The 21,881-nt window shown below is 30.8% G+C and overlaps 1 protein-coding gene across 1 annotated transcript; it reads right to left on the bottom strand.

Moving 5' to 3' along the window:
* Positions 1–1,768: 1,768 nt before the first annotated feature.
* Positions 1,769–4,927, bottom strand: LOC137822620 (flavin-containing monooxygenase FMO GS-OX-like 9). The gene is made up of 7 exons (XM_068627533.1): positions 4,284–4,927; positions 4,045–4,115; positions 3,734–3,892; positions 3,454–3,536; positions 3,071–3,206; positions 2,731–2,904; positions 1,769–2,361 (listed from the first exon to the last, which is right to left on the bottom strand). Exons 1-7 carry the CDS (start codon positions 4,840–4,842, stop codon positions 2,164–2,166), a joined length of 1,380 nt encoding a protein of 459 aa, XP_068483634.1. The 5' UTR covers positions 4,843–4,927; the 3' UTR covers positions 1,769–2,163.
* Between the last annotated feature and the right edge of the window lie 16,954 nt (positions 4,928–21,881).

The raw sequence follows: 21,881 nt of genomic DNA, 5'->3' as shown, positions 1-21,881 counted from the left end.
TATGTGTATGTTAGGTTTCAATCTAATTTTATGGAATCCATCTAATTGCGACAAACTCTCATTAGACGAGACAAACTCCTGTTGGGTGAAATACTTTTTCTAAAAACCCAAGACCTTTGGTTGTTTGACGATCCCATTCTCGTTGAGAGAATTTTATTATTTGAAACCTCATGTGCAATGTTTGTTAGGCTTGTCAAGTGCTCGCTTGGCGACAATGCTGATTTATGAAATTCTATAGTCTTTGTATTTTAATTTATTTTTTTAAACATGTTTTTCCATATTAAAGTTTATAATATTAATTGATATGGTGTGTGATTGATTTATTTATAAAGTAAAATGTGACATGGATTTCATGTTAGCGGTGTTTGAATTTAGTTAGAAGTATATGACTATCTGGTATATGATATGATGTATGATGAAGACATATTATCCTCAGGAAAGGGAAATTTATGTTGAGATGTCTAGGATATGTATTGAATTCGAAATTCTTCTAGAAGAATATATTTTGATTCTACTGGTATATTTGAATCATATATATAAAAATTATTAGGTGGTGAGAGTCGAGAGATGTCCATGTGACTGAGTCTGTGGTTTGTAGTTGGTCTAACAAGTCATATGAATTTACCCTCTCATATGAAAGGACTTAGTTCCTATTTTCATGAGTTGTGTTGGAGAGATAACATAGTGAATGTAGTATAACTTGTGTAGATCTCTAAGTCAAATTCAAGGCATCAGTCAAATATTTTTATGACGTTTGCCATTGAAATAGAGTTCTGGCATGATTTGTAGATTTTATTTATTATAAAAAAATATTATTATATAAAATAATGAATGAGAATGAATATTTTTTTAAACTCTATCCTACTCTTTTTTTTTTTCTTGTTTGTGTACGTTTATCAATTATGATAATTGTGTACGTTAACAATTATGATAATGATCGTGGATCACACGGAATAGACTTAAGAGTTAAAAGAATTAGAAAACTATCTATTGTAGTTGTTTATTTTTTTTCCTCAATATGAATATGTATATATGTTTTGAATTTCTTTAAAGAGAGAAGTTTATTTTGAAAAGTTTTAAATTTTTTGTAATATATATAAATAAATGAGAAGTTGTACGATGTGATATATATATATATAATTAGGATGTTACGTTCACGTTAGAAAATAAATTGTAAACGGTTAACTTATCATATCTTTTACTTGTTATTATTTTTTATTACAAGTAGTTTTTTTGTAATTATTTTTAGTTTTATATTTATATTTTTACTTTGATATTGTCATAAGTATTTATTCTATGAATTATATATAATAACAAATAAGTTAATATACGTGCTTTTAATTATATTCCTTAGAAACATAATTTTAATTTCCTATCTAACGTATACCAACATTTAATGTTGAAACAAATCTCTATCATTTCAAATTTTCAATTATAAAAAGCTTAAATAAAGTTGTGTGATGCCTATTTCAACTTACCAACACATAACAATTGGATTAAAAAAAAGTCATATTCTTAAACCAATTTTTTTAACTTAAACATAATGGACAGATAAACAATTGAAGTAAAGAAGGTCATATAGTTAAACTAAATTTTTGAAAATATTAGTTATTAAATTCGAAAAAAAGTATTGTTAGACATTTAAAACTTAATTTCAGTTAGAAATAATTTATATTTTTTATCATCATTATTAAATATGCAAGATTAATTAAAGATAAAACTAACTTATAATTTTCTTACAAGTAAATTTTGTAAAGAGAAAGTAGACTTAAATCAAATCCTTAATAATCATTTTCTTTTCACATAGTATTTGCTATTTTTATACAAGTGCTTTTGTTTTCTAATTGTTCAAGAGATTCTCCACTTAGCCAACTCTCTCATGTAGAGTTCTCCTTAACCTTATTACAAAACAAATAAATTAACCTTATTACAAAACAAACAAATTAACCTTACTACAAAACAAATAAATTGCAACAAAGATACAATCAAAATTTCAGCTCCACAATCATTCGTCTTCTCTGTATCAAACCCAATATTCTTCTCATTCAATCTCCTTTGTCTTCTCCAATGTTTCAAAAACAGAAAATACACAAACAAATTATTTAAGGGCTAATCATGCAAAATTTTCTTTGAATGATACTTTTATATTTAATTTTTTTGGCTTTACAGGGGAGAATCTGCAAGTCCAAGTTGAGTGAAGTGAGGACTTTGAAGGGCCTCTTGGAGTAGTTCATGATCATCCCACAAATCTCGATAAGTCTCCAAGTTCACATCAGCATTAATTATGGCTGATAAGCATAGTTGTTTCCTCCATTCTTCTGTATGAGGGAATCCCACATTCTCCCCATATTTGTCACAGTACTGCAATTCAACAAAAACTTACTCAAACCAATGCTAATAATTCCAAGGATTAGAATGAGATTTACATCTATGTTAGGAGATTCACGTTAATTAAAGATAAAAATAATTCATAATATATAAATAGGTATAAATTTCATCTTATAAACAGTTTTATAAGATTAAATTAGACTTAAAGTTCTCTTCTTAGAATGATATCATAGTCATTTAGATTACAATGAGAGTTTGTTGAGTTTATCACTCATAATATGTAGTTTCATGTAGGAGTTGACAGAAGGAGATTTTATAAGTTTGAATTAAGTTTAAAGTTCACTTGTTATTTGTATAATAAAAAAGCTTTAAACTAAAGTGAAAAGTTTTTAATTTCTTTACCTCAAAGTTTGCAATTTCATGAGTACAGTGCTTGGGAATGCCTGCTGCTTCTCTTGAATGGTAGAAGTCCTTGATGGATTTCATCATTTCCTCCCATGATGGCAACACTTTTTTCCCTGAAAGCAGTTGAGCTATCCATATTGCTTGAGACTCAAAGAAAGGGAATCCTATGATCTGTAAGCACACACACACATGCACTCTCCTCAATCAACCAGTTTATTGTTACATTAGAAGCTCACATGGGAAAATACAAATTTCCATTGCAACCAAAAGGAATTTGTGTGTGTGAAAAACATGAGAGCTTAGACAAATTGAAACCAGTGGTTTTGGGGTAGTTTACCTTTCTAGGGATGCCTATAAAAGAAAGGGATGGAGCAAGTGATGGGGGAAAAGTGTGCTCATACAATGGCCCCACTCTGTCATCATCTACAACCACCATTCCTTTGGTGTCAAGAAAGGGAAATGCATAGGAGTACCTACACATAACCAATTTAATTTGAAATCCATCATCATCAATGATTACAAAACACAACTAATTAAATCTAAAAGGATACATGGAGACATGTTTTGACATTGCCCCACGGTGAAATCTCCAACCCTAAGAGATCATAATTATTCAATCATGCTGCCTTTTGGAACTTAACTTAGTGAAATGAAATTTATTAACAATAGTTTTGCTCTTTGATTAGGTGTACTATGCATAGGTTGGTTATAGGAGGTTACCCTGTGCAGTACAAAATAGAGTCTGCAATAATGGAAGAACCATCCAAGAAGGTGACCCGTCCATCCTCTTGAAGGGTCTCTATCTGAAGAAAAAGGTACCACATGTTAGGAAGCTAAAGAAGTTATCAGTGAACTAAGACCCTTCATTAAGAACAAATTTATGTTAGACTTAACTTACTAAACAAGCTGACTTCTGTTTATCTTTTTTATTTTATTCATTCAAAATGGAGCTGAGTGAGTATCTTTTGTTGTATTTGGTTAGAACTTGAAGTAGCAGTACCTGTGGATGAAGATAGAAGTTTGCATGTTTGCATATGACTTTAGATAAACCCTCAGAGATGTTCAGAGATCTGGAACTCATGTGGACTTCCTTTGCTACTTCCACAAGCTCTATTGATATGTCTTGCCCACTCAAGGAATTTCCAACCACCACCACAACCTGTTACATGAAAAATTGCCTCTATTATTAAGTTTAAGAGTGATAAAACATGACAGTTCAATAATATTTATCACTTTTAAGCTGGTGCACATGTGCCTGTTTCAAAACCTGTTTACTCTATTGAAAATAAAGAGATTACTTAAGTCACATACCTCATTATTGAATGGTTCTGGGGTCCTGTAAATGTGACTATGCATTTGTTTCCTTTTCCATGTATCCATTCCTGAGCATCAGAAAGACAGAAACTAAGGTAATTATGCTTGAGCTTAGCATTTACAATTATATGTGGATGATCTGATATTTTCTGTGGCATGAAGAAATAGATAAGTACCTACAAGGTGTTAGAGATAGTCATAGAAGAGATAAATCGATTGCTATGTCTTTCACTTACCTTGAATGGAGGGCAATCTTGGTTGAGAGTAATGGCCAGTGGCCACAACAACTGCATCAAACACCTCTTCCACCACCTTTTCACTCTTCTTGTCTATGCTTCTAGCAATCCATTTCAAATCATTACTACAGACACCATAATCCAACATTCCCACATGATCTACCCTTGTGTTGAACCTTATGAGCTCTCTCAAGCCAAAATATTCACAGAAGTCCTTTAAGTAGAGAAGAAGCTCTGTATGGCTAGGGAACCTTCTCATGTCTCGACCCTTCTTGACCAAAAATGGAAAATCAGAGAACCCCATGATCTCACGTGGAGATGTAAGCCTCAAGGATTCATAGATACTGCTATGCACCTTTAGAAAAGGCTTTCTCCCTAAAGCGTCCTCGCCTTCCACATTTGCTGCATAAAGCCACTGCCCTCCAACATCATGATTCTGCTCCAACACAACCACCTTGTGACCCTCTTTTTTCAACTCCCTGGCTGCCACTAGCCCTGAAGGTCCAGCTCCAATCACACACACGTTCTTGGATTGGGTCTGGACTGTCTCAGAAACCATGGTGGCAGAAAGGTGAGGGGTTGAAGGAATGGAATGGAATAGATGAGAATTCAAAAGCAAGGTGGTTTCATGTAATGTGGGGAAAAGGGTTGGTGCTAATGGGGGCCTTTTATAGTTGAATATGTTTCACGTAGCCAAAGGAAAACCATAATTTGAGGGATAGCGATGGTTTGCTGGCTGGGAGACACACGTGATGATGCAAAATCAGTGCTTTTGAAATCTGTCTACTTTCAAGTTTGGACTTCAATAGTACCACATCGACTCTTCTACCTTTACGTTCAATACTTCATTATCTTTTCTGCTCTTCCATGTATTCTTAAAAAGAACACCCAACAACAACAACACTTCATTATCCATGCTAATTTTATTATTGTTTCAACTTGGTTGTTTTCCTAAGAAGAATAAATATGTAATATGAAGTATATTAAAAGGAGGAAAAAGGAAAATATTACTTTAATAACTGCATATATAATATAATGAAAATGCAACAGTTTATTTTCAATTGTTATTGAGTGTAAAGTTGTGAATGCATCATATTTCTTAAAAAGAACTTATGAAGGAGAACTTTGTTAGAATTTCTTATTTTCAAATATCAAAGCAATTGTTAAAAGTTGAAGCTATAGTGTTATGCCTTAACTTATTTTTTTCATGTCTCTTTTTCCATTGGTGTGGAGAAAGTTCTCTGGTGTGCATACTGCATGCATGCAATTGGTACACCCCATATGATGGTGATGGTCTTTGGTTCACACTACCTAAGAAAAAGGACCAGAACAATTTCACATAAATCAGCGTTAGTTTTCTGTCCCTCAAATATCCATTGATTGCGGACCTCATTTCTTTTTTCAAAAGTTATTAATACCTATACAAATAAAAAAATATATAGATAATATGATGTGATAGGAAGAAAGGTATAAAAAAATATTAGTATTGATTACGTGTTTATTGTTTTAAATTTTTTAAATGAAGTATTATGTTATAAATTCCAAATCGACTAGAGATTGAAACAATTCATTGTATATAACTGGGTGCAAACCTCACCTCATAAACCAGTTTTATGGGATTGAGTTAGGCTTAAAGTAAAATGGTATCAAAGTCAGGTTCGAACCTATCCTAGCGAATGTTTGTTAGGCTTATCAGGTCACCTGCTATCGGACCGTTATCGGACCATCCATAATATGTTGTCCCACATTAAACGTGAGGGGATGTGTTGGAGATCCCACATTGACTAAGAATATAAATTAAAAAATATTTTGATATAAGATTAAAAAGGTTATGTAGTTAATGATTTAGATTAGGAAGGTATTTAATGTGTTTAAACTTTTGAGGCAGTGAGGAAGAGCTAAACAGAAAGGGTTGAAACTTTTGAGGCCATGAGCCCCACAATCACACTAGGCATGCCTCACCTTGAAGCGAAGGAAACATGAATAATATATATAATCATTAAACAGTTACCCTCTTCATTTCTTAATTTATTTGTTTTTTTAATTATACTAGAGAATATAAGTGTTATATAATACAATGAATAATGAAGGGAAAGTTTCTATTTTTTATCATTTCTTTTTCCTATACCATACATCAAATGCTTTGAGTAGGTTCTAAGTTATACTTGTTTTTCATCCCTGTTGTCTTTGGGTGAAGTTAAAGTATAGCCGTCCATTTTTATTTTATTTATTATTTATTTTGTAATTAGGGAAAATGATATAGGGTTGCTAATAATTCATACAAATTTTAGTAAGTAATTAATTAATTAGCCCACACGTTTCATGCATGGGAGACTTTCATTACAAATATCATGATTCAAAAGTCAACATAATCATTTCTATAGGAAATATTTTTTTTTAATATTTTTATGTGGTCTACTATTTATCTTTCTGTGTTACATGACTTACAATTTGCACTTACATTGAATAAGTTAGGTGTATATGCATGCTATAATTGTTTGATTACGTAATGGGTCAACATTATCTTAACAAACAAATTAATTGAAACTAATGATGATTGTTATGAATTTTGCTCCTAAATTTTAATTTATATAAAATTATGAATTCATTGGATTGATGATATTTTATATGGCTACCATGTAATATTTTTAGTTAAATTGAAAATGTCATGCTATTTTAGCTACTGAATTTACTCTTTAATCACCATAATAGTTTAATCTCACACTCTTTATTTGTTATTTCTATGGAAAAGATACAAGTTTGGCATTCTTTTGCTTTCTTTCCACTATTATATTTGTATAACTTGTAAGATTTGTGACCACTTGTAGGTAGTTGAATATTGAAAAGAACACCCAATAGATTTGAGAATAGATCTTAAGAAAACAATGAAAAAAAAGTGTCAATAAAATATTTAATCTGTATTATGTTTTGTAATGAAATCATTATCATCATAGTAGTTATATTAGCAATATTATTTCTTTATATGCTTTGAATTGGTTTTTATTTGAGTCCATTTATTACCCCTAAAGGGAAGAGAAATAGGGGTTGATGAAGCCTACTAACATGAACCAACATTTTCCCTTCTCAAACAAAATTGTGTTAGAAGCAGGTAATGAGTTTATGCCTCTGTCTCAGATCTTGAAATAATCATCATAGAGGTTCCTGCAATCTTCTAGAACTTTCAATTAATTACTTTGACATGTTTAACCAAATAATCTCTTTGTTATGTGACTTGAAACAATCTAATCTAGTAAAAAGGTAGAAATTTTTTATAATATGGTTTATTATTTCATCATAACTTAGCATGGCTGAACAATCTTACACTTAAAAAAGAGAAAGTAACAAGTTTCAAAATATATATATAAAATTGGGAAGACTTGAATTTTGAATTACTGTGTGGTTTGAAAGTAAGTCTTGGTCATATCTAATGATTAAATGAGAAGAGAAAAGTGTATGGTTTAAAATTGAAAATAGTGAGAGTAGTATAATTAGTTAGAAATGTGTATGAGGATAAACTCAAAACCTTCCTTAAAGGGAAAAATTGTGATTTGAGAAGAGCACAAGGGTGATAGATTATTGAAGTTTATTGGGTTTTGGTCAAAGAGATTAGGCAGGAAATAACATCAAACACATAATCTCACTCTTTCTCATGTTATGATTGAAATGACATTATGTGAATAACCCTTTTGGAAACAGTTAAAACTGGAAAATAGCTGCCACATGCACAATCAAACACACTGTAATTGCTGTAAATACACTGCTTTTGAGAATGCTTGGAAGCAAGATCAAATACACATTTTCCCTTTACGCTTTGCATAATCCTACTCAAGGGAGATACACTTTTTATCTTTTATTTACCACTATCAAAAAGCTATATATTACTGTGAAAAAACTATATGTTATATAGTATGAAATTTTTTTTCTCTTGATCATTAATAAAAAATCATTCATTCCCTTTAAATTTAATTTAATCTTACAAAATCAATTTAAATTTAATCTTATAAAATTAATTTATAAAATAATGTTTGTAACTATTTATGTAATATTATATATCGTTCTTATTTTAATTGTTATGAGATCTTACTATAGATTAAGATAAAGATAGAAAAATTTTAAAAAAAATACTTTTAATTTATTATGTATAAGTTAATTTTAATCTAGAAAGAGATGAATTCATTTTTTCTAAATTCTTTTATTAAGGAAATAATAATTATCAAATTATATGCAATTATTGTATGCAATATTTGACGATATTGTACCCAATTATATGCAATTAATTTAATAAGTATAGAATCTCATGATTAGTATCCTACCTAATTAGATTGTAATTTTGGGGAGAGAAACTCCCTATATATTATATATTAGGGATGGCAAAGCGGGGCGGGCCGGCCCGCGGCCCGCAGGTAAAAAACGCGGGGCGGGATGACCTTTTCAACCCGCTAACCCGCATTAGCCCGCCCCGCATTAGCCCGCAACCCGCGCGGGCCAGTTGCGGGGCGGGGCGGGCTGGCCTGCAAACCCGCAAGAAAAAAATATTGACACTTAGTAGCAGCAGGGCAACCTAAACTGGGTCATGCCAATTAAATCAATTTCAAACATGATAAAGGAACAAGACACCATTTAGAGAAGGAGAAGTAAGCAGAGGGTATTTTAGAAGTTACCCATGACCAAACCATCAATTGAGTCAAAAGTTATCTTATTTTTATTGTATTATTTTTATGAAAAATTAATTAATTGTCATTGTTTTAATATATGCAGATGACGGGGAAGATTATAATTATGAAAAAATGGATGAAGGTTCTACTAAGGTGGCATCCAATGTTATTGAAATGGAAGAATGTCAATAATGTTTATGTTTAATGTTTTTGAATTAATGTTTATGTTTAATGTTTTGGAATTAGGTATTTTTAATGTTTTGGAAGTGGAAGAATAGTGATATTTGATATTTATCTTAATGTTTTGATGTTTGACTATATTTGAAAAGGAAGGAAAAAAAATTAGGTTTGATAATAACAAATATATAGGTTTAATTTGACAATTTTTTAATAACAAAATGTAAAAAAAATAAATATTTAATTTTTAAAAAAAAAGAACGCGGGCTGGCCCGCAAACCTGCGGACCAGCTCTTATGCGGGGCGGGTTGGGAATTCTAGCCCGCAATAACTTTGTGGGGCGGACCAACCCGTCCCGCATTTTTGCGGGCCAAGTGCGGGGCGGGCCAATGCGGGGCGGGCTGGCCCGCTTTGCCATCCCTATTATATATTTCCTACTATACAATGAAATGATGTAATAAACACATAAGAGAATAAGAAACATCTCTTCTTCTTACCATTTTTGTTTTCATTTTCTTATATGGTATCAGAGCACCGATCTTGGTGCCCTGACAGCCTCTCCATTTCGCTTCAGTGCCGAGTAAATTCAGCAATTGACAAGGGCTATTCTGCAGGTCTGCTTGCCCATAACTCCTCTTCTAATTCTGCTTTTACGAAACCATGGATTTTGGATAGCGGAGCAACAAATCACATTGCATCTAGTTCACAATTTTTCACACACACTTCATCATCATTTATTTCAAATGTTAATCTGCCCACAGGATCAACTGTGCTCATCTCATCTACAAGCACAGTTAAATTCAATGACAAAATCACTCTCAAAGAGATGTTCTTTGTGTTCCTTCTTTTAATTTAAATCTCATGTCCATTGGTAAGATAACCAGTTCACTAAATTGTTGTGTCGTTTTTACTCCACATGGGTTTTACAGGACTTGGCTACGGGGAGGATGATTGGCTCGGGTAAACAACACGCAGACTTATACTACATGTCCCCTCTTCCAAACCAAGCCCACGCATCTCAAATATCGATCGATCCTGATTTATGGCACAAGCGCCTTGGACATCCTTCTCCGGCGTGTCTACAACTTGTATCTTCCTTACTACCTATCCCTATCAGTAAAAATCTCATTCCCATTCATAATAATAATTGTAGTATTTGTCCCAAAGCTAAACCGACAAGGCTACCCTTTCCTTTAAGCACAATAAAATCTCATTCTCCATTTAATCTATTGCATTGTGACATTTGGAGTCCTCATAAAACCCCAACTCATTTTGGAAAACGTTTTTTTTTCTCACTATAGTCGATTACTATACTAGATGTACTTGGCTATTTCTTATGAATCAGAAATCTGAAACCCAACATCTCTTAGAGTCATTCATTACATTTGCACAAAATCAATTTCAGGCATCTATTAAAACCATCCGCGTTGACAACGGACTGGAATTTATTTCAATATATGATTTTTTTTTTCAAAAAAGGTATTGAATGTCAACGCACTTGCGTCTACACTCCTCAACAAAATGGAGTAGTAGAACGCAAACATAAACATATTTTAAACACAGCACGAGCCCTTCTATTTCAGTCCAATTTACCATTAGAATTTTGGGAGAATGCGTTTTAACCGCCACATATATCATTAATCGCTTGCCATCACCTTTACTAAAAAATAAATCACAATCACCTTTTGAGCTACTATATAATCAACCACCTTCACTTTCTCACCTAAAAACTTTTGGTTGCCTCTGTTACGCAACTGTTGTTTCACCTAAGCAAAAATTTGATCCGTGTGCCCGACAATGCATCTTCATTGGTTATCCTCACAGTAAAAAAGCATACAAACTATTTGATATAGATGCAGACACTTTCTTTACAAGTCGGGATGTCATCTTCCATGAAAGTGTTTTCCCATTCTGCCAACAGTCACAGACACAATTCTCACCTCCATTACAAGGTATTTTGCCCACTATTGACATTGACTTACCCACTCCTGTCCAACATTCACTCGATCAACCTTCTTCTCTTACTCGTCACAATGCACCTGAACCTCCATCAAACCAACCTTCTTCTCCTACTCGTCACAATACACCTGAACCTCCATCAAACCAACTCTCTTCTCCTACTCGTCACAATGCACCTGAACCTCCATCAAACCAACCTTCTTCTCCTATTCGTCATAATACACCTGAACCTCCAGTAGACCAACCTTCTTCTCCCATGCCAAGAAGTTTAGCACCTATTACCAAACCTTCTCCAACCGACCTTCCTGTTCGACGATCCAGTTGCACATCAACCCAACCTTCCTGGCTTCAAGACTACGTAACGGGATCCCAAGCCAATCATTCGACCACTGCCCAATACCGACCGAATGGAACCAGGTATCCTATGCATCATTTTCTTTCTAATTCACGATTTTCTTCTACACATAGTGCATATCTTGCTAACATCACAACCACCAAAGAACCCCACACTTATGCTCAAGCTATCCTTGATCCAAATTGGCAAAAAGCAATGGACGAAAAGCTTTCCGCCTTGCAGCTAAATCAAACGTGGACCTTAACACTGTTACCCGCTGGACAGAAACCCATCGGATGCAAATGGGTCTATAAAATAAAGTACAACTCAGATGGTAGCGTCGACAGATATAAGGCGCGCCTTATCGCAAAGGGGTACACTCAGATTGAAGGTGTCGACTATTCTGAAACTTTTTCACCAACAGCAAAATTAACAACTTTGAGGTGTCTCCTCACTATTGCAGCAACCAGAAATTGGTTTACTCACCAGCTAGATGTGCAAAATGCCTTCTTACATGACACATTGCATGAAATTATTTACATGGACTTGCCACCCGGGCATCATCGACAGGGGGAGAACATTGTATGTCGACTCAACAAATCCCTTTATGGTCTCAAACAAACATCTCGAACATGGTTTTCAAAATTTTCTCATGTGATTAAATCTGTAGGATGACAGATTACTCTCTATTCACAAGACAGAATAACTTATCATTTACTGTCCTTTTGATTTATGTGGATGATATTCTTTTGACAGGAAATGATTTGACAGAAATTTAGCGTGTTAAAGATTGTTTATTACAACAATTTCGCATTAAAGATCTTGGAGACCTAAAATATTTTCTAGGGATTGAATTTTCCCGTTCCAAAGTTGGTATTTACATGTCCCAAAGAAAATATGCGCTTGATATTTTGCAGGATACGGGACTCACAGGTGCTCGTCCAGACAAATTTCCAATGTAACAATACCTAAAACTCACACCAGACGACGGAGAGTTATTAAAGGATCCAGTCAAATACAGGCGACTCGTGGGACGACTGATATACCTCACGGTTACTCGGCCTGACATAGCATTTTCGGTTCGGACCCTAAGTCAATATATACAGGATCCACGGAAACCTCATTGGGATGCCGCAATTCGAGTCCTAAAGTACATCAAAGAATCACCAGGACAGGATTGTTATTGCCATCCGAAAACAATCTGACATTGACAGCTTATTGCGACTCAGACTGGGGAGGTTGTCAGACAACTCGGAGATCAGTATCTGGGTATTGCATTTTTTTTGGTTCCTCTATTATCTCATGGAAGTCAAAAAAATAGACAAACGTATCAAGATCATCAGCGGAAGCAGAATATCGCGCAATGGCCAAGACTTGTTTGGAGATAGTTTGGTTGCGATATCTGTTGCAGGATTTAAAGGTGCCATGTAACTTGCCAGCTCAACTTTTCTGTGACAATCAAGCGGCATTACATATAGCAGCAAACCCAGTATTTCATGAACGCACAAAACACATTGAGATAGACTGCCACATTGTGCGAGAAAAATTACAAGCTGGGATAATCAGTCCTTCATATGTACCAACACAGTATCAACTCGCAAATATTTTTACGAAGGCATTGGGCAAGGAACGATTTTTGATGCTACGACACAAGTTGGGGTTCTTGATCTTCACCTACCAACTTGAGGGGAGTATTAAGAAAATAATAATTATCAAATTATATGCAATATTTGACGATATTGTACTCAATTATATGCAATTAATTTAATAATTATAGAATCTCATGATTAATATCTTACCTAATTAGATTGTAATTTGGGGAGAGAAACTCCCTATATATATTTACTAGTATACATGAAGTGATGTAATATACACATAAGAGAATAAGAAACATCTCTTTTTCTTATATTTGTTATATTTTCTTATATCTTTTAAAGGCTTATAACATATAAAATGTTCTCATTACCACTAATTGACTTGCATGTTATGTTTTTCTAATAGTGGTCTAAAATGACCTAATTAGTACTGATTTGCTTACATATTGATGATAATAGTGATAGGCACTATATTGTGATTTGGAAACAAATCATTAAAGCTTGTTTATCAAGTTCTAAACTTAATGGAGGCATATCAAACTTAAAGTGAGTTAAAAGCTGGTTAATCTTCCACTCGTGCGTGATCAAATCGGTCCCAATCATCATTCTTCTATATGTTATTTTTTCTTTTTCTTATTTTTAAAATATTTAAGGTAAAAAATATACTTATTTATTTTTAAATGATTTTCTCGTTAATGATAATAGTTAAGAACCAAAAATAAAATCTTTAAACTCTAACTTTTAATGTCAACCGTACATATTTTACGCAAGATATAAGGTTGGATGATACAAATTATGGAAGGAGGATAGATTGTTGCCTTGAAATCTCTTGTTGAGAAACTTATAAAAAAATAACACATATTTTGGGGTGATTCTCTATAAAAACTCTTACTAATTTACTTCAAACATTTTGTGTTTTTTAAAGTTATAACTAACTTATTTATTTTGAAATTTATAAGATATATTAATATGAAGAGATTTTTTTACAGTATTTTTTCTCCTCTAAATTATGCATGTGATTCTTAACCTAATCAATTTAAATTTTTAGTCATATTCTTTTTAATAAAATTTACATTAAGCAACACGTGCTATTATATGAAAAATAGTATAAAAACAAAAAAGAAAAAAAAAACATGAGTTACTATACCTGATGGATATCCACCAAATCTATGGAAAAGAAAATATAAAATAGCCTAAGTAACTACATTGTCAGTTTAAATAAAAAATAAATAAATAAATAAAGACAAGACTACAAACAAAAGAACATTATCTATTGTGTAGCTTCTATAAATAGAACAAAGAGGAACGATTGAATTCCAAAAATTCAATCAGACTGACCCTCGTTTGCATTCAACAGCGGTAATAAAATCATATGATATTGATGCACGTCTCTACCATTACTTTTTCTTAGGTTGGCCTGTTTTGGATGTCATCTTATTGGATTTCACTCTAGCTTTAGGATATCGTTTTGGTCTCCTGAAGGTTTGAATTAGTTCATCGTTTTCACTTAATGATTTCTCCTTATCCATCTTTTCAGCCTAGAACTTAGAGACCGAATTTACTTCTTCTAAGAAAATACTAGTCAAGGTAGATTCAACTATATCGGTTGGAAAGATAGTGAGAAATTACTCTTGAGCCTCTTATTCGTCACCCGAAAGAGATTCAAAACAATTTTGCAAGACTAAATACTAAGAAACAGACTTAGAAGTAACCCGTTTGGAAACAACTAATTTAGGACTTATTGTATTATTTGCATATTTGAGATGACAAAATCCTTTTAAAAGACTAGAATTTTCAATAGGCAAGGAGTTATTTTTTTGTAACAAATAATCTGATTCATGGATATCCTCCAAAGAGGACATATCAGCAAAAATATCATCATCATACCCTGAAACAACCCTTATATCTTCAGCAAATTTCTTAAAATTTTAAGCAACAAGAGATTCACCCTCCAACTGGCCAATAACAAACTTCAAGAAGGGTATCAAGATCAATAACAACTCCCTTAACTTCCACCACCCCTGCATTTCGAATAGGTGCATCACATATATGTACATCTGCCGCAAAATTTTGTTTCTGTGACACCAACCACTTTCTTGTGAGGGATATCATTAGTTTCTTTGGTCTAGACAATCACATGTTTTTATTGTATAACAACAGGTTTGGACAAAATAGTAGGCGATTTTGTCGTGTTATTGAGCTTATCAAGATGTCGTATGCATTTAAAAATATCATGCTCTATCATTTTTCATGAAGAGAAAAATGGAGCCAGCTTCTCAAATTCAATATATGCAATAAAAAAAAACCATGTCTTTCCACCAAAATTTGACTAGGAAAAATAGATAGCATGTCAATATCAATCAACACTCTAGCAAATAAATCTTCTAGTTTTATTCATGGTGCAGTCATCAAGAAAAAAAGGAGTATTAATCTCTCTCGATGTAGAGAAAATTGTTTTTGGTTGTCAATATTCCATAAAAGGGTCGTGCATTCTGACCCAACATTGAGCTTTGGTGAGTTTTGTGAAAGATGGCACAAAGTCTTTAGCCCAAGAAAATACTCTCTAGATACCCGGATTGAGATTCCATAGGACTCTTCTCACGTCTTCAAAGGAAGAAAAATCAAAATTCGTAAACCCGTTTTCCTAGAGGAATAACTTTCCAAGATCCTAAAGATTTCCAAGCAAATTTTAGCTTTTTGCACACGTCCATATGAGTAAGATGTTTGTCACCCTTGGATAGTATTATTTTTCTATGAAGGTGATTTTTACAGTCTTCAAGACATGCGAGATGCATATCTTTATCAATCTAAACAAATATCAAATCTTCCTATTGTTGGACATCTCAAGGATCCAACTTTGTTGTGTGATGAAGCCATGTTGAAGACTTGTTGCCTTAAGTATCTAGGTAGTTTAGTTTTTTATTTTGTGTGTCTTGATTTATCTTTTGCCTTAAGAAATGATGATGAATCCAATAACAAATATTTTTAACCGATTAAAACTTTTTTCAACTCGTTTTAATTTGTTTTTTGGAATGTTACAATTTTTCAATCTTTTATCTTTTAAATCAATTGATTGAAAATAGTGAAAAGTTTTTAGATTTTTCTGAAATATGTTTTATATATCGAAAACCATGTTTTAATGTGTAACATAAGAACTATTTTTAGTCTGAGTACTTTCTATTTGAGAAAAATAAGTTTTCATGCATATTAAATTTTTAAGTGAAATCAACAAATTTTTCAATTTTTGAACAGGTTGATTTTACTTCACTACACCTTTTTAATAAAAACTATTTGTGTTAAATCTCTATAAAAGGGTATGCGTCATTTCAGAAAAAGACTACTTATACAATTTACAATTTTACATCTATGAGAGTCTTTGTGTTAAAAGTTTTTGAAAGAAATAGTCTTTGAAAGATCATTGAGTTTTCTTGGAGCAAAACTTTCATCATCTATGATTGAGGTCAAAGGTATTTCATTGCAACTGTGAATTTGAGAGATCCTATTCTATGTATTGGTTCACGGTCCATGTTTATTCGTTCCCTTCTATTATGTTTTGTATATTTGTTATAATTGTTAGGGCCAAGATAGGATTTCTTGATGTGTATCAATGTTGTGACAGGGTGTTGCATTGATTGGTTTTTGTTCTTGGAATGTTGAATAACTGTTTTTTATTTCTTATAAAGAAATTGTGTTGTTTTAGTGGAATCCACCTGGGTATGAGGTGAGACTAGATGCAACTCTATTGTGAGTGAACCAGTATAAAGTCTTTGGGTCTTTTATATGTTCTTTATCCTAGCTTTATAATATTTATGCATAATAATTTGTACTAGTATAATCAATCATTTGTTTTCAAAAATCAATCTGTGGTTTATGTTCTCTGCAGACTTGTCTGATTCTCTATGATAACTGAAACTACTGTGATAAGTGATATTGGTGTTACATTGAATATTGATATATTTTGTATCAATTTGTATTAGTTACTGATTAACAATGTAAACTAAAACAATTCACAACTTAAGAAGTTTTCATTAGTTATGATATAATCAAAGATTTTCTTAAAAACATTGATGGATACTTCTGAATTATGCACTTGTCATATAATTTGTAAAAATATCTTTCCAATAATTCTTGATCGTAAAAAAATATGTTAATTTAAAAAAAAAAATATTGAATTTATTTCAAATATTTGTTTCTTTTAAAACAGTTTTAGAACTTTTCAAACTTTTTATAAGATCTGTGTAATAAAGATTTAAATCAATTGTGTTTCATAAAATAGATTCATTTTTTGTATTAGTGTATTTCAACTACAAAATCAATATGTTGTTTTGGAAAACAATTTGTTAAAGTTCTTTCTGATTTGTTGTAAACAATTATTTGCGAAAATTTTTTTAAGTATATTTCACTCCCTCTTGAACTTAGCTTCTCTTTATTTCAACACCTATATGCAAGGAGAAAACAACTATGAAATAGGAATATCAAAAACATTATTCAAGGCTTGTGCAAAAGTCTTCTTTTGTACTTGAGCCACATAAGATGAATTGGCTTATGAAGAACAACCTTGGTCCTTAAGACACCCCCAAGGAATTTGAAAGCTAAAGCTGGAAGAATTCGTCCCCATCCCACAAGGGAACCAACATTTTAAATGTGCGACAAATTGAGCCTTTTCAAGGATAATTGTAATTCCTTGGAGTTTCTTTTTCTTTTCTTTTTCCATTCTTAGTTAAAATTTGTATTTTCTGTATAAAATTAGAGTTTTTACAAAAATATCATAAAAATTGCATTTTTCAACTTGTATTTTGTTGGAATCGTCTAACAAATGTTTTGATCAATTGTAGGAACATTTTTTGAATTGGACTTTAACCTTAGAAGATTAAATGAAGATATTGATGTCATAAAGACAAGAAAAAGATGAATTAAAAAGAGAAAATATGACGAAATCGACATTAGATGGTAAATAAGTCCTAGTCAACGCTACACTGAAAAAGAAGATGTTGAAGTAGTTAGCTTAGTTTTAGAAATGCTTTTGTGGGCCCAATTTCGTCTAACACCAAAATCACATTCATTTATAAAGCTTTAAAACTTCTATGAATAGATATTAGAGTGAAGTTTAGAGAGAGAGATCACATAGTTAGATAGTGCACTAGGTTAGTTTATTTCTTCAGAAAGTAACCAAATCACAAAACTCGTGTCTTACGACTTTAAAGTGGTATATTTAGTTGTAGATCATCTAGTCCTTGTTTAGCATAACTTTTCAGACTTTAAAATAATTTTATCAAGGTACAAAATCTCTACGGATAATTAGAAAAGAGAAAAGTGAGAGATTGTGCTTAAAATTTAAGTTTAGCCAATAATCTCAATTAAAATCCAATTAATCCTGATTAGGTAAATCTTATATAAAACAATGGATTTATTATCAATTATAGTCTAAGAAATTTAAGGTTAAACACTCTAAATGTGATTAGAAATGTACTCATCACTCATCATTTGATGATGATGAAGAGAGTGATCTCTCATATGAGTAACTTCTTAATAATTGCAATACTTTTTTCAAGCAATATTTAAAATTAAAACAAAAATGTAAAGTTTTTTGTTTAGATAACAAAATACTCAAGCAAGATAAAGTTGCATCTGATGAAAATGTTTCCACTATGGAACAAACTGTATCATCAGATGCAATCAAAATAAATTACAAAAACTATAGGAAAATATATCATGTTGCAAGCATGATTTTGTAAATTATTTTGAGAATTGCGAAGCTCTAAATATTTTGATTTCCACCTCCAGACATACATTTAATTGACCTAGTCTAGGTATTTTCAAAGTAAGGGAAAACATAATCAAGTTCTTAGTATAAAGAAAATAAACTTCTACTATAGTATTAGCAAAATTAAACATGCTAGTGATTATGAAATGCTAGCAAAGCCAAGAGATGAACATTACTTGCAAATAAATAATAAGTATTCATAACTCTTTGATGTAAATTATGAAATGCTTAAGACTTATCGTCTATCAAATAAAGTATAATTATCGTCTGTCTAGGAAAAAGTTTATAAGATGAAGCACATAACAAATAACATTTACATTTGTTCAACCAAAAGACTTGCCTTTGTTTGACTAAACAAGACACTTGCATCTAACTATGCCTGATGTTGACGAAATTGTGTTTTATACTTTACTGTTTAAACACAAGATCAAAACTACATTAAAGGGTAAAAGTTAAGTGTTTCTCTATTTCTTCTTCTAATTTTCTAAGTATTTCTCTTGTGAATCTCCTTTAAAATATTTTTTTTTCTTCTTCTTTATTTTTCCTTGTCATACTTCTTGTCTTTATTTGCTCATCTCTATCTTCAAATAAGTTATTCCTTATCATTATTTACATAATCTATTTTGTTTTTCTTTGCCTTTTCACTAGATGGTTTAGTCTAGTTGTCTACCAGAAGAGTTTAAGACACTATTCAACTCCCTTTCTAGAGTTAAATGTTCTAATAAATATTTTAAATTTTGTGGGAGAGTTAAAACCTTTTTATTCTTCACTATATGAAATCACCCAATAATCTTAAATTGCCCTTTCTTTTAAAGTTTCTTTATTACAATCTTTTCAGTTTTTAGTAGAAGACTAAGATAGATTAAATAGAACTTGTGTACTTTTCAAATTATTGATTGATTAGTCAAAATTTTATCTTAAGGAAAACTAGAAGTAACTTTTAAGATTGAGTGAACTGACATAAAATTGTTGTGTTTGCTTTGTTTGGTTGTTAGATAGTTTATTATTTGCGGAAAAAAGATTGAATATTGGTCAAAGTTCACCGATAAGACCAACCTTGTAATGTTGATAGCCTAACTTAGCTACTTTTAGGATGCAACTTTGAGTTTTAATTACTTTATCCTCGTGTTGCAAAAAGTGTCACAAGTTGTTTATTTAGTTTTAATTTCAGGTTTACGAATTATAATTTATCTTTATCTTTTTAGTATATGATCAAGGAAATATTCCCAACAAAATAAATAAAAAATTACCATAAAGAACCATTAAATGAAAATTGTTTCTTTTTTACTTTCGTTGTCTAATTTTATTATTAAGTACAAGATTAGAAAGTTATCCTATAGTTTGAAGTGATAGCCTTTATAAAAAATGTAAATCTTTTTGTTTTTATTTTTTTTAATATGATTTAACATTTTAAAATGATTTTATTAGTTTCAAAAAAAAATATCTTTATTAAAAATATATGTACATTAAAGATAAGAAATATAAACATCAAAATATATATATATATATATATATATAAATTATCTACGGTTAAAACTCATTAAATATTGAAAAGTTATCTACAGTTAAAACTCAAGTAATATTGAAAAGTTATTTTAATATTGTATAGAACTACTCAAATAATTGCATGTCAATATGGACTCACTTATTCTGTAATGACTCATCTTATATTTGGTCAATAAAATGTGGGTTGAGTTGATCTGTCCCACGTAAAAAGTTGTGGGTTGATTTTATTGGTCAAAGTTGGTCTACGGGTCTATGGGCTAGCTTGCATAATTCTTTTTTAAATTAATGAAAAATCAATTTTTAAATAAATTTATGTTTTGTTTATTAAATTATTTTTTTTCTTATTTACATGAATTAAGTAAATGTTATCATATTATTATACTTACGAAAAATGTGTAATAAGATACGGATAAAAAAAAGTTCTAAATTTCAATAAAATTTGAATTTTAATCATATTAATAGATTGTCTAATAAAATATTTCATTAAAAATACAATTTTTTTAAGGTAATGGATGTAGATACATCATTACCATTCTAATTTAAAAAATAATATAAAATAATATATATATATATATATATATTACTATATTTAAATTTTATTATAAAAAAAATTATTATTGAATGAGTATTGAAATATAATAAATGTATACATTTTAAAAAAATAAAAAAATACTATTAAATATTAAAAAGTTATTATCGAATTTTGTGAAGGTGTTCTAAATTAGAGATTGAGGGGAGTTTCTTCTTGCACCTACATGTCTTTCTTTTTGCACCTCATACTTCAAAAAATACTCAAATTACCCTTTGAAATTTCTTAATGAATATTTTTTTTCTTTAATTTTGGAATGTGGAATTAAGAGACATCTCGATTATAGAATTTGAAAGTTAAAATTTGTGTTTAGAGTTGTACAATATTTTAGATTGCACAATCCAAAGTACAAATTTATATTCCAAATTGTAAAACTTGAAATGGATAATTTTAAAATTTTAAAAAATGAGACCACAGAAAGAAATTATGAGAGTGCAGAAATAAATTTCTATATATTTTAAGATATGTAGTAAAGTCCGCACTGCCCCATGTTTTTTCTTTGCAGGCCTGAGTCAACCTACAAGTCTCGATCGACATTGACATCCCTACAAATAATCCATTAAATTCATTTTTACAATAATATATATGCCTTGTAAATAATAATAATAATAATTATTATTATTATTATTGTGAAATTAATTCATGTGTGTTTATAACATGAAACCGGTAATAGTGCATGTTAATATATGTATATTGTTGATCTTCTTATTTTTTTAATATTTAATTGTGTATTCAAATATATTTATTCGGATTAGATGCATTATAAAATATAAATATTAATAAGAACATAATATAAAATAGACTCTAAATATAAAATATTTAAATGAATTAATTTAAATATATTGTACTATATTAAAAATGTAACAATATATCAATTCAAATTTCATATATACTAACATTTTCTTTACAATATAAATTTTAATAATAGGGGAATATATACAATTTTTTTTAAAATCAAACATAAATATAAATTATAGATATGTACTGTTCATTAAATGTAATAATATAATATTATATAT

The sequence above is a fragment of the Phaseolus vulgaris genome, chromosome 9 (genome assembly GCF_000499845.2).
Source record: "Phaseolus vulgaris cultivar G19833 chromosome 9, P. vulgaris v2.0, whole genome shotgun sequence".
Lineage (NCBI taxonomy): Eukaryota > Viridiplantae > Streptophyta > Magnoliopsida > Fabales > Fabaceae > Phaseolus > Phaseolus vulgaris.
The sequence above is the reverse complement of the archived record's forward strand: the minus strand, read 5'-3'. Positions and strand labels throughout refer to the sequence as shown.